Source organism: Elgaria multicarinata, chromosome 5 (assembly GCF_023053635.1).
Source record: "Elgaria multicarinata webbii isolate HBS135686 ecotype San Diego chromosome 5, rElgMul1.1.pri, whole genome shotgun sequence".
NCBI lineage: Eukaryota > Metazoa > Chordata > Lepidosauria > Squamata > Anguidae > Elgaria > Elgaria multicarinata.
In genome coordinates, this window is record NC_086175.1 from 115,746,553 (window position 1) to 115,759,476 (window position 12,924).

General features: G+C 43.0%; 1 protein-coding gene across 1 annotated transcript; it reads left to right on the forward strand.

Annotated features, from left to right (window-relative positions):
- The first annotated feature begins 1,676 nt into the window (after positions 1 to 1,676).
- Positions 1,677 to 11,744, forward strand: LOC134399652 (vitelline membrane outer layer protein 1-like). Its single transcript, XM_063127733.1, has 3 exons — positions 1,677 to 1,847; positions 9,040 to 9,137; positions 11,441 to 11,744. Exons 1-3 carry the CDS (start codon positions 1,677 to 1,679, stop codon positions 11,742 to 11,744), a joined length of 573 nt encoding a protein of 190 aa, XP_062983803.1.
- The last annotated feature ends 1,180 nt before the right edge of the window (positions 11,745 to 12,924 follow it).

Consider the following 12,924-nt stretch of genomic DNA (forward strand, 5'->3'; position numbering starts at 1 on the left):
AAAGAGTTATTTGGTCTTCAACATTTCTCGCATAAGCTTATCTCTCTCATACGTTTATATTTTTCATTAATAAACAAATGATATATTAAAATGACTTATCATATGAAGTTTGTCCCTTGAAACATCATTCTACAGGCAATCTAACAAAATCATTTGTGCAGACATGCTGTTCCTTTTGTCCTTCTGTTGGGGGACAAATTCTGCCAAAAGTGGCCCTCCGAAGAAATTCTTGACATGTGTGGGTGATAGCTTTCTCCTACAGAATGTGGAGGAAGGAACTAGAGGATTGGCTTTTCTTGACTTGATACTGACCAATAAGGATGACTTAGTGGATAAAGTGACAGTTACAGGAACTCTGGGGGAAAGTGACCACGTCATACTTGAATTCTTGATTTTAAAGGAAGCAAATGCTGGGTGTAGCCATACACATACTCTGGATTTTAGGAAAGCTGATTTTAATAAACTCGGAATTATGATAAGTAAGGTTCCATGGCAAGTGGCCCTAATGAGAAAAGGAGTGCAAGATGGGTTGGAGTTTTTAAAAAAGGAAATTTTAAAGGCACAATTAAAAACAATTCCAACAAAGAAAAAAAAATGAAGACAACAGAAGAAACTAATGTGGCTTCACAAAAAGCTTAGAGATGACCTGAAAACAAAAACAAAAAGGATACACATAGGAAGTGGATGGAAGGCACAAAAGAAGAGTACAGACAGGTAGCACCGAAGTGTCAAAATGGTGTCAGGAACACTAAAGCTGGAATTAAGCCAGAGGTGGGCCAGGATCTCTTCTCAATCCTCCCAGAGTGCAGGACACGGAATAATGGGCTCAAGTTACAGGAAGCCAGATTCCAGCTGGACATCAGAAAAAACTTCCTGACTGTTAGAGTTGTATGACAATGGAACCAGTTACCTAGGGAGGTTGTGGGCTCTCCCACACTAGAGGCCTTCAAGAGGCAACTGGACAGCCATCTTTCAGGTATGCTTTAGGGTAGATCCCTGCAATGAGTGGGGGTTTGGACTCGATGGCCTTATAGGCCCTTTCCAATTCTACTATTCTACGATTCAGTGATTCTATGACTGAACCTTTCACTGACCTAGGAGCCTGCTGCAAGAAAAAATAAATAAATTCTCCCAGCTGAATTCAGTAAAGCAGCAATGAGTATTTCATGTAAGGAAATTTGACAATTGTACATGTTCAGGTTATGATGCAAATAAATACACATGGAATATTATGGGAAATAAACAATACAAAGATGTAAGATTTAAAACAATAAACTTTGAAGACAAGCATATGCTATCCTGTTTTGAAGGGAAGTGTCACTCAGAAAAGCTGACAAGTAATAAATATAGTACCTCACTGAATCATATCTGAGAATGGCCAAGGGACTTGCAGGACCCAGAACCAAGACACAGAAAAATATTAGTTTTGCTAGTTCTGCTTTCCTTTGGACCTGTTCCAGCCCAAATTCTCACAAGCGTTGTATATTTTGATAGGAATCACCTGTTGAGCCATCATTGACACCCAATGTTTGTTTAAGGCAAGATTATCGAGTAATATTGCCCAGTATTTCCTGGTTCTGTTGTGTGACCCAGTTCAAATGCCTGGGATATAAATTCCCCAAAGTATTGCTCTACAGCTACATTTCTGCATCTAGGTTCAGAACAGTGTACTTGCCATGGGCCTCTCCACCAGCACCGTGCTCTTCTTGATCCTCTGCTGCTGTCTCTGTGATGCAGGAGCCAGAAAACATAATTCTGTCCTCACAGTGCCCAATGGAGGACCATGGGGTTCTTGGGGAAACATCCATTTTTGTCCCAAAGGATATGCTCGTGGTTTCTCACTGAAGGTAACTATCGCCCTCATTTTTAAGATTCCCCCAGTGCTTTCTCTCTTCCTTTTTTATCCCTGGATACTCTGAAGAAATTACTTCTAGAACTGAAAAAGAAAGGTGAGGACAGTAGGGTAAGGATGAGCCAGTGTAGTGTAGTGGCTAAAATGTTGGACTGGGAGCTGGGAGATCTGGGTTCTAGTTCCCATTCAGCAATGGAAAGATGCCTTTTTAATAATGTGCTGCTTTTAATAATGTATTCGTTTTAAATGTTTTAATTAGTTATACCGTATTTCTTTGATTCTAAGACGCACTCCCCCCCCATATAAACATCTCTAAAAACAGGTGCGTCTTAGAATCGTGGATGCATTTATTATTTCTTAGAATCAAAGCTTTTTTTCTGTTGGTGGTACTGAAATTAGTGTGCATCTTACAATTGATGGTGTCTTAGAATCGAAGAAATACGGTACGTATTTTATGGTGCTTGCATTTGTGTTGTACCCCACCTCGATCCTGAGGGAGAGGCAGGTAACAAATAAAATTATTATTATTATTATTATTATTATTATTATTATTATTATTATTATTATTATTATTATTATTGAAACCCACTGGGTGACTTTGGGCCAGTCACACACTCTCAGCCCAACCCACCTCACAGGGTTGTTGTTGTGAGGATAAAATGGAGAGGTGGAGGAGGATCATGTACGCTGCCTTGGGTTCCTTGGAGGAAAAAAGTGGGATATAAATGCAATAAATAAATAAATTAAATAAAGAAATAAGATGGAGCTATACTAGAGTGACCAGATTTAAAAGAGGGCAGAGCACCTGCAGCTTGGAGGGAAAAGGCAGGATATAAATGCAATAATAAAAAAATTAAAATAAAGTTATATTAGTTCTTTATGAAAAATAAGAGAAATGGTAAGGGAATGATTGGATAGGTACTTAATAGTTTTGATGGTTAAAAAAATAAAGTAGATGCAACCAAAAAAGAATCAAGAAAGGTGATTTGGTGGATGGACTGGCCACATGGAGGGATTGTCGGTCAAAGTCTAGAGCAGCCTTCCTCAACCTGGGGCGCTCCAGATGTGTTGGACTACAACTCCCAGAATTCCCCAGCAGCTGGCTGGGGCGTTCTGGGAGATGTAGTCCAACACATCTGGAGTGCCCCAGGTTGAGGAAGGCTGGTCTAGAGGGTTTTTTAAAATCACTAAATGTTAAGAATGAAGACCGGGGCTCATCTACACCAAGCAGGGTATTGCATTATGAAAGTGATATATAAAATGCAGGAGCCACACCAAGCAGGATATAGCAGTATGAACGTGGTATATGGTATGTGTCAATGGGCCCCAACAGTTGTCAGTGCATTTCAGTACCGCTATAAAGCAGTTGTGTGGCTCCTGCCTTTTAGATACCGCTTTCGTAGTGCAATATCCTGCTTGGTGTAGATTTATTTGTTTGTTTATTTATTTATTACCATTTTTATTATTTATTTATTTATTTATTACATTAGATGTGCCCTAAGCTGCATGCATCTCAGCATCCATCCCTAAGAAACTTCATTGTGCCTTTTTTATCACTTAAAAAAACCCTTGTCCTTTTAGATAAGCTTGTTACTTCACTCCACTGTTTTTCTATGATGTCATATTTGTTTTGGGTGAGTGTATTAACCATTGCTGTCACTTCATTCATTGTTAACAACATTTGGCGGTGAGATGGGCTGTGAAGAATGGGCCACAGCTTAGTTGTGTATGTGTACTATGCATGCAAAAGATCCCAGGTTCAATTCCCAGGCCAGGAAAGACTTTGCCTTGAGATCCGGGTGAGCTGTGAGTGGACAGATGAACAAATGGTTTGACTTAGTAAAAGCCAGTTTCATTTGTTGGGAGCCAGTGTGGTGTAGTGGCTAGAGTGTCAGACTTGGACTGGGAAGATCTGGGTTCAACTCCACACTCATCTATGAACCTCACTGGATGACCTTGGGCCAGTCACTATCTCTCCAGAGAGCTCCGGCTATTGGGCGGTATAGAAATGAAATACCTACCTACCTACCTACTTACCTCACAGGGTTGTTATGAGGATAAAATGGGTGGTGAAGAGAATTATGGATGCTGCCTTGATGGAAGATGGGATGTAACTGGAATGAATGAATGAAAAAGATACTATGTACCTGTTCCATCTTTTCCTCCTGTGTGTGTGTGTGTGTGTCTGTGTGTAAAGAAAAAGGATGGAGAAAACAGAGAGAAAACATGGGAGGGTTACAACTGGAAGACCCCCTTTTAAATTCTATAAATGAAGCAGGGCAATTGCATCCTTGTATGAACTATGTCCTGCTCCTGCAAACATCTATGGAGTTATCACCATGCCACCTTTTTGGCAAAAAAGTGTTTTTGCTTGAATGGCTTTGTCAGTGTGCATGGTTCTCAAGGGACCTAGCTTGTATCCATGCTAGGGGAGACTAGGTATGAAGTTTGATCCCAGTATTACTAAGTTCCAAGGGTTTATTTGCACCAGCCCCTTTTTGGTGCATCCGTGGTTTTCATGTTTGATGGCGCATCAGGTGCCTCCCAACTAGAAGAAACTGTGTATGACGTTTGGTCCCAGCCCATCATGCCTTAAAGTGATATCTGAATGCAGCTACTCTCAGCCACAGCCTCCTGGAACAAGGATATAATAATGATGAACTATCATTGCGTATTGTCAAGGTAGTTAACACACCCAGAAGGGTTAGTGCACTCAGATAGTGGGTGTATTAACCATTGCTGTGACTTCATTCATTGGCTAAAAACACTAAATGGTGGAGTTGGCTAGTTTCTCACAAAATGAATAGGCAAAATAATGGCTGCTTATCTTGCCTCATATCTTGCGCTCTACAAGGGCTGAAGACATGCTTTTCTCTTTACCCAAAAGTTGGGAATCTGCAGATTATGTCTCGCCCCTCCTTGTGAATGTCAATGAGCATGGATGAAATTTGGAATAGCTGTCCTCATAATGGGACATCCACCTCTCCCTTTCCCTTGTGTTCTTTTTTCAGTGATTTTCCAGCCTTTGTGTGTGAAAACATTGTTTTTAAGGTGCATTCGCATATCAACATTAACAGGCAATTCCTAACCATGTTTATGGTGGGCGCATTAAGCCACAAAAAGGCAGTGTACACAAGGTGTCCACCTTCCCTTGTGACTGGCAGAGATTGACCTTACAAGCAACACCCCTGCACACATTTCCTAATAGGCAACGTTCCTGTATCCTCCCTACACCTTACCTCACCTGTCAGATGGTAAACAACTCAATAGTTCAGTTTAAATAAAAGGGGCCCAGGCCAGGTGGAACAAGATGGGAGGTCAGAGATTTGCATCGTTGCAATCAGCAAGGGAGTCTGTCATACTATTGGCCATTTGCATACAAGGCAGATGCTCTCACAGGCTACCCAGCCAAGGGCCTTGCAGAACCTGAGGCTGCCTAGCTGGGCCAGCAGGCGCGATTTGTATGCATGCAGCACCTGGTGAAATTCCCTCTACATCACAACAGTTAAAGTTGCAGGAGCGATACTAACGTGTCCAGATTCAAAAGAAGGCAGGTCTCTTGCAGCATTAACTGTTGTGATGAAGAGGGAATTTCACCAGGTGCTGCATGCATACAAATAACACCTGCTGAAATTCCCTTTTCTATGCAGCTGTTAAAGACACAGGAGCCCTGTCCTCCTTTCATAAGGTCACCCTACCATTGCAGCCAGTCTCAACTGAGCTTGATGGAATCTCGTCCTACCCCCCAAGATTTAATTTATTGACCTCCCTTGGCTAGGCCTCAACTGCCTGCATTGTAGGGAACTGGAGAGTCGAGATAGATGGAACAGGAGTGCTCAGCACACGGTGCTCTTGTGCCTCTCAGAACGGATCTACTTCAGCATGGTTGCACTGCTGCCTGCTACTATCTCTTTGCCTTACGAGGAGGTGCTCCTGCGGTGTTGGTTAAAATCACGGGCATCTCCCCACCTATATTTAATTTACTGATGTTTTGTCCCATCCTGTTCATGTTGCTGGAAACGGAAAGTAGAGATATACAAGGCAGGCGCAGCCCAGTAGCTGCTGCTTTCAGAATGATGTCAACTGGGTAATGACAACCATTACCCAGAGGACCTTCTCTTCTGCTGCTCCCAGACTGTGGAATGGCCTGCTGGAGGAGACTCGTCAACTTAAGGGTGACCCTATGAAAAGGAGGACGGTTTGCTTGCTATTAATTTTTTTAGAATGGGTAAAAGCGGGAGGGGGTAACTTTGTTTGAAGCGATGAGAGGCAGATTCAACTCCCAGTCATGATGATAAGTGATCACTTGATGTGAAGCATCCTCCAATCCCAATGTTGGAGGGGGGACTAAGGCAGAGCCACTAAGACAGTTTTTCCTTTGTTTCTCTTTGTGGGTTGGAGTTCATGGAGTGAGGAGGCTAGCTAGTAAGTTCTGTGCTGTAGCTGCGTTTGTTTGGAGGAGATAGGATTTAGCTTGGTGTGTTTGTTTGTTTGTTTCTGACTTCTTGCATAGCTTTCCTGTGCTTTGTGTTTTGCCTTAGTTTGATTTATATAAATTTATAATTGTTCATTTTTGGAGTGTTTGTTTGTTTCACAATCCCCACCCCTTCCCCCTGTCTTTTAAACCCTGTGTTTTGTGACTGTGTTTGTATTCATTTTCCTTATTACTTCTATATAAAGAAAGATTTAAAAAAATTACAAAAATAAATTCTATCCTCTCTCTCTCTCTCTCTTTTTTCTCTCTCTCTCTCTCTCTCTCATTCTGTGTGTGTTTGTTTGGACTGCGTGTGATTGTGTGAGTGTGTTTGCTGTGCACTGCTTGTTATTTGCAAAAAGCAAATAAAGTTTGACCATTCAAATAAAGTTTGGGCAAAGCACTACACAGTTTTCCCATTTCCCCAAATAATAAATACATTTATTATTACTATTACTATTATTATTATTTTTAATAATTATTGATAATGAGAAAAGGCAGCAGGTGCCCGTCTGTGGTTGGGCATGGTGAAAGCAGTGGGCAAGGCAAGACTGGCACCAGTAAGCAGGCAGCCTCTCCGGCTGTGAAAATCAAACGTTCAAGTCCTTGGCTGGGTGCTCCTCAACAGAAGCAGGAGAAGAAGCAGGCAGACGCGGGCGCTTCTCCAACTTGTGCCCGACGTTTGCTTTTTGAAGATGGAAAAAGTGTCCCTTTGCAAGAGGCAGGCAGCAATGTACTAGCCCCTTAATGCCCACCAGCCAGCCTGCCTGCCTGTGCCCGCCTGTCTGCCCACCTGCCTCCTCCACCCGGGTGCCGTCATTGTGGGGTAGCAGGATCTGCTGGGACTTACTCCCCCAGAGATCTATGGCTAACCTGTACAATGTACTAGCCCCTTAATGCCTGCCTGCCAGCCTGCCTGCCCACCTCTCTGCCTGCCTGTCTGTGCCTGCTTTGTGGGGTAGCAAGATCTGCTGGGACTGACTTCCCCAGAGCTCTATGGCTTAGTCGTCGTACATCGTGTAGTGCCTCTCTGCTTGCCTCTCTGCCCTCCTGATGCCAGGGAGATGTAGATGGGCTGTGTGGGTCAACCCCACAAGCCTATGGCATGCTTGCTCCCAGTGCTTCAGGGGCATGCTGCTTCTCCTCCTCTGTGCCCGCCTCACAGGGCTGGTTTTGCATGTCTTGCTTTGACTCAGGGTATTAGACCTTCCTGGTGATGAAAAGGCAGCTGCATTGCTGCTGCGCTCACCCTGTTTAGACTTCTTGAAGTTCCTTGTTAATTTTTTTTTAATGGCAAGCACTTTTATTCAAGATGTACAGTAGTTCCTTGTTAATTTTTGAAGTGTTGAAGATTCTTATTTAGGTTTATCTTTAAATATTCCCCACAATTCAGGGCATGTTCGGATTTCCTTTGAAATGGCCATGAATAAGGATCTATTTAGAAGCCCAATTAGCTGTCTGCAGCTTACAAAATCCCTGAGATAGATGCATTTCTGTAAATGGGGTGGGGGGATATTTTTTTTAAATTCCCTCCAAATCAGGGGATGCTCGGATTTCCTTCAAAATGGGCATGAATAATGATCTATGTGGAAGCTCTCATGGTGCCCACTTACAGGTCTGTATCTGGAAAAGCCCATGAGATATTTTTGCATTTCTGTAAATGGGGTGGGGGAATATTTTTTAAAATTCCCCCAAAATCAGGGCATGCTCAGATTTCCCTGAAAATGGGCATGTATAAGGATCTAGGTGGAAGCTGTGATAGTGCTCATTTTCAAGTTTCAAACTGCAAAAATGACGGAGATAACTGCATTTCTGAAAATGGGGAGGTGATATTTAAAATATTCCCCAAAATTCAGGGGATGCTCAGATTTGCTTCAAAATGGGCATGAATGTGGATACATTTAGAAGCTATCAGGGTCCCATTTTGATGTTTCTAACTTGAAAAGTGACAGAGATGTTTGCAGGTTTGTTGATTGGGGTTAGGGTTGAGGGTTAAAACTTTAAAAAATCGTTAAAAATCATAGGATGCTCGGATTTCCTTCAAAATTGGCATGAATGAGGATACATTTATAAGCTCTCATGGTGGCCAGTTGCACGTGTGTATCTGGAAAAATGACGGAGATAACTGCATTTCTGAAAAAGGGGGGCAATCTTTTAAATATTCCCCCAAAATCAGGGGATGCTTGGTTTCGCTTCAAAATGGCATGAATCAGGATCTATGTAGAAGCTCTCATGGTGCCCATTTTGATGTTTCTAACTTTAAAACTAAAAAAGTTATAGGTGTTTGACATTTTCAATGCAATTCTATTGGGGGGGGGGACACGGAGCGCCGATCCAGAGCCGGAGCCCCGCATTGGAGCGGACCATAGGCGAATCGACGTGGAGTGGAGCAGACCCGATCTGGAAGTTGCGGATTGCGATTCAGAGCAAATCGGGTGTGTGTGTGTCTGTGCTCAGCCCTACTTTTAATATGCTTTTAGGATGTTTTTAGGATGATTTTAACTGTGTATACTATGTTTTAAATAAGTATTTTATATAGTTTATACTTGCTGTTGTTCCCTGCCTCAATCCAATCAGAGAGGTGGGTAAGAAATAGATGATGATGATGATGATGATGATGATGATGATGTCACAACTGGAACCCGGGAGAAGGGCAGCTGCCCCCTTTCCCCCCTTGAGTGGATGCCCATGTCTCTATCTCTTCTCCCATCAGGTAGAGCCAGAGCAAGGGTTCTGGGGTGACGATTCAGCCCTTAATGGAATTCGCCTGCATTGTGATAATGGCGCAGTAATTGAGTCTTCGGTTGGACTGTGAGTAGCCTTTTTACTTCCTCTTCCACTTGGCTTTATTGTTTGGAAGGTGATCATGGGAGGTTAAAATACATTGCTTGAGCACTGCTTACTGAGTCTGGTTGGCGATTCCCCTTCCTGGCCTGCATGCTAGGGGCACTGGTGGTGGATGGTAGAGCCAGGGACACACCATGGTGTGGACTGCTAATGTGAACCCCTTTCCACCTCCCCTGACATGGTCAGCCTGCACCCCCAATGCTGGTCTAGACTCCATATCACATCCCTGAGATCCCTTATGGGAATCCTCACAGTGGGGGAGCAGGGAGCCCAATCCTGCTCCCCCTCACCAATGGATCCAGCCCAATGCCTAGCACACCAACGCAAGTTGTGTCAAATGTTCTAAAATGAACATCCACACACAGTATACTGACAGTCCAGATCATTTTATTTACAATGGAATTAATCTTGCAACTGCAATCCTGGAGCTGCATGGGAGGGCTGCCTTTTGGAAGCTCAGGTTGAACTGGAGGTAGGACAAAGGAGAGATCTCATTCTGCTGGGAAGCCTCTTTGGCCCCAAATCATCGTGCCGATTGACTCAGCAGCCTTTTCCCCTTCACTGCCGGCCAGTGCACCTCACAATTCACTGCCCCCCCCCCCCGCTAAGCAGGGAACTCAGCTTCTGCTGAGTTAGATCCCTGCCAACAAAGAGTACTGTGTGGGGCCTTCTGGCTCATTTTAAACCTTCAAAGGACAGCATCTCTTGGAATGACTTGGCTTCTAAGGGGTCAGAGCTCTTCCTCTTCCTTGCTGCCATTGGCTGATCTCTTTTGAGTAACTCAGCAGCAATAGAGGCAAGAAGGAGGAGGAGCAGCAACCCCGGTTCTCCTTGCTGTCTCCCTCTTGGCAGCCATTTGCATTGGGCCCCCAGAAAAGGGGCAGAGGTGACACTTAAGGAGGGGGGCAGCTAATGCTAATGCTGTGATATTAGATCATTGGTGTGCCCCCAGACATTTTCCTTAACACCTACCAAGACACACATTTTTTGCTTAAAAACAATTTTTATATTCTCTTCCTGGCAGCTTTTCTGAAAAGTGAAGTGGGAGCCTCTAGCTGCTACCATCTTAATTTCCCAAAAGACAAGGTTACTGTCTTTTTGTAATTAGACAGGCCCACCAATGGCGACCATTTTATGGCTGTGCGCAGGGCAGTTTCTCAAGTCTCCAGATCTGCTCACATGCCCCAAAGATTGCCTACTCCTGTATTAGATGAATAAAGTGAAGATAGACATCAATGGTTAGATAGACATCAATGGACCTTTTCCTCTGCCGCTCCCAGATTATGGAATGACCTGCCGGGAAAGAGTCGTCAACTTAACAGTCTTCTGGATTTTAAGAAAGCTAGAAAGACTGATCGCTTCCGGCAGGCCTACCCAGTTGAATTTTAAGATGCCTTTTTATAATGTGCTGTTTTTAATAATGTATTAGTGTTAAATGTTCTAATTATATGTGTTTTATGGCATTTGCATTTATGTTGTACCCCGCCTCGATCCGGAGGGAGAGGCGGGTAACAAATTTATTATTATTATTATTATTATTATTATTATTATTATTATTATTATTGTCATGAGTGTCAGAAATACAATCTACATTTGCAGGGGCAGCAACTTTTGACTATCAGAAGCTGCAGGCTTTTGGTCAAATGCTTGTGAACTGGATTTGCTTCTTGTCTCTGCCATCTATTCCTTCTACTCAAAGCCTCCCCACCCCAACCCCCAAAAAAACAACTGGCAGGGGCAGGTAGGAACTAGAGGGGGGAACTCCAGGTTCCTGTGAAACATTATTTTCTCACGAGCAAGAGAGCTAGGATTATTTATTTTATTTATTTATTTATTTATTTATTTATTACATTTTTATACCGCCCAATAGCCGAAGCTCTCTGGGCGGTTCACAAAAATTAAAACCATCATAAAACAACCAACAAGTTAAAAATACAAATACAAAATACAATATAAAAAGCACAACCAGGATTACAAGTGATTAGAACATTGGACTGGGGCTCAGGAGATCCGGGTTCTAGTCCCCACTCAATGGGGACATCATAACATTGGCAACAAACAGTAAAACATCACAAAGATGAAGACCATGCAATGCGTCGTCATCAACATCATCATCTCTTGTGAAAAAACGATGCACTATAATTCTAGTTTACTCTCTTGTAAACTTACCCACTTGGAATGCTCAAGAAGGGCTTGAACCTTGTGTGGGCAAGCAAGGGGAGAGTGCTCATTGACCGTCTACTTGACATCATTATTTTCTTTGGCAGGTGGGGAAGTTGGACGGGGATTCAATTATGTCCCAAAGGCTACCTGGTCTCTTTCTCTCTGAGAGTGGAAGAACCCCAGCATGGATCGGATGATACAGCTGCCACCAACATCCAGTTCGTCTGCGACGATGGAACTTCACTTACGGGCCAGTCACTTGACTGGGGTAGTTTTGGCGCATGGAGCCAGCACTGTCCCACTGGTGCCATATGTGGGATCCAGACAAAATTGCACAGTTACCAAGGGCGGTGGGGTGATGACACAGCACTTAATGATGTGAAGTTATACTGCTGTTCTGAATCATAAGTATCCCCCCTCCCATAATTTAGAGTGCTGTGTGTACGTGTTGACCTGAATTACTTAAGTCTAGTGCTATTTTGAAAAAATTCTCCCACATTTTTATGGCTGTTCTCACTGAATTTGATAGAACAGAAATTGCTTTTGAAAAGAAATTCAACGGTGAAGAAAATTTCAGAGAAGTTCTGATAAGTTGGACTTGGGGTCCTTGTGCTTGCCTTACATAGGTGGTGGTCCAGGAGTGTGCGCAAGTGTCCTGCCTTTCATTGTACAATAATCTCTGCCATAGCCTGTAGCCTCCTCAGCTCCCCAGTCTACAATTAAAGCCCAGGGGAAGTCATCATGAGGTAATTCCCCCCATAGAGTTATTTTAAAAAATAGTTTTATTGAATTCTAAATCATATATTTTCAATATATGCAATGACGATATAGAAAATAATCATAGAATCATAGAATAGCAGAGTTGGAAGGGGCCTACAAGGCCATCGAGTCCAACCCCCCACTCAATGCAGGAATCCACCCCAAAGCATCCCTGACAGATGGTTGTCCAGCTGCCTCTTGAAGGCCTCTAGTGTGGGGGAGGCCACAACCTCACCAGGCAACTGATTCCATTGTCGTACTGCTCTAACAGTCAGGAAGGTTTTCCTGATGTCCAGCTGGAATCTGGCTTCTTTTAACTTGAGCCCGTTATTCCGTGTCCTGCATTTTGGGAGGATCAAGAAGAGATCCTGGCCCTCCTCTGTGTGACAACCTTTTAAGTATTTGAAGAGTGCTATCATGTCTCCCCTCAATCTTCTCTTCTCCATGCTAAACATGCCCAGTTCTTTCAGTCTCTCTTCATAGGGCTTTATTTCCAGACCTCTGATCATCCTGGTTGCCCTCCTCTGAACCCCCTCCAGCTTGTCTGTATCCTTCTTGAATTGTGGAGCCCAGAACTGGACACAATGCTCTAGATGAAGCCTACTTTTCCAACTTTTTGGAAAACTAGGCCTCATCTAATGATGTTTTGTTAGATGAAAAAGGATCCAACTTTTTCATCTAACAAAACACATACATTATATAAGAAATCGAATTACAGTTACAGGAATCATAGGAGTTCCAATATATTAATAATCTTATATTTATTCACAGAAATTCATCAAAGATTTTAGATTCAGTTGTAATTATCTAAGTGTGTCTTTTCATATCT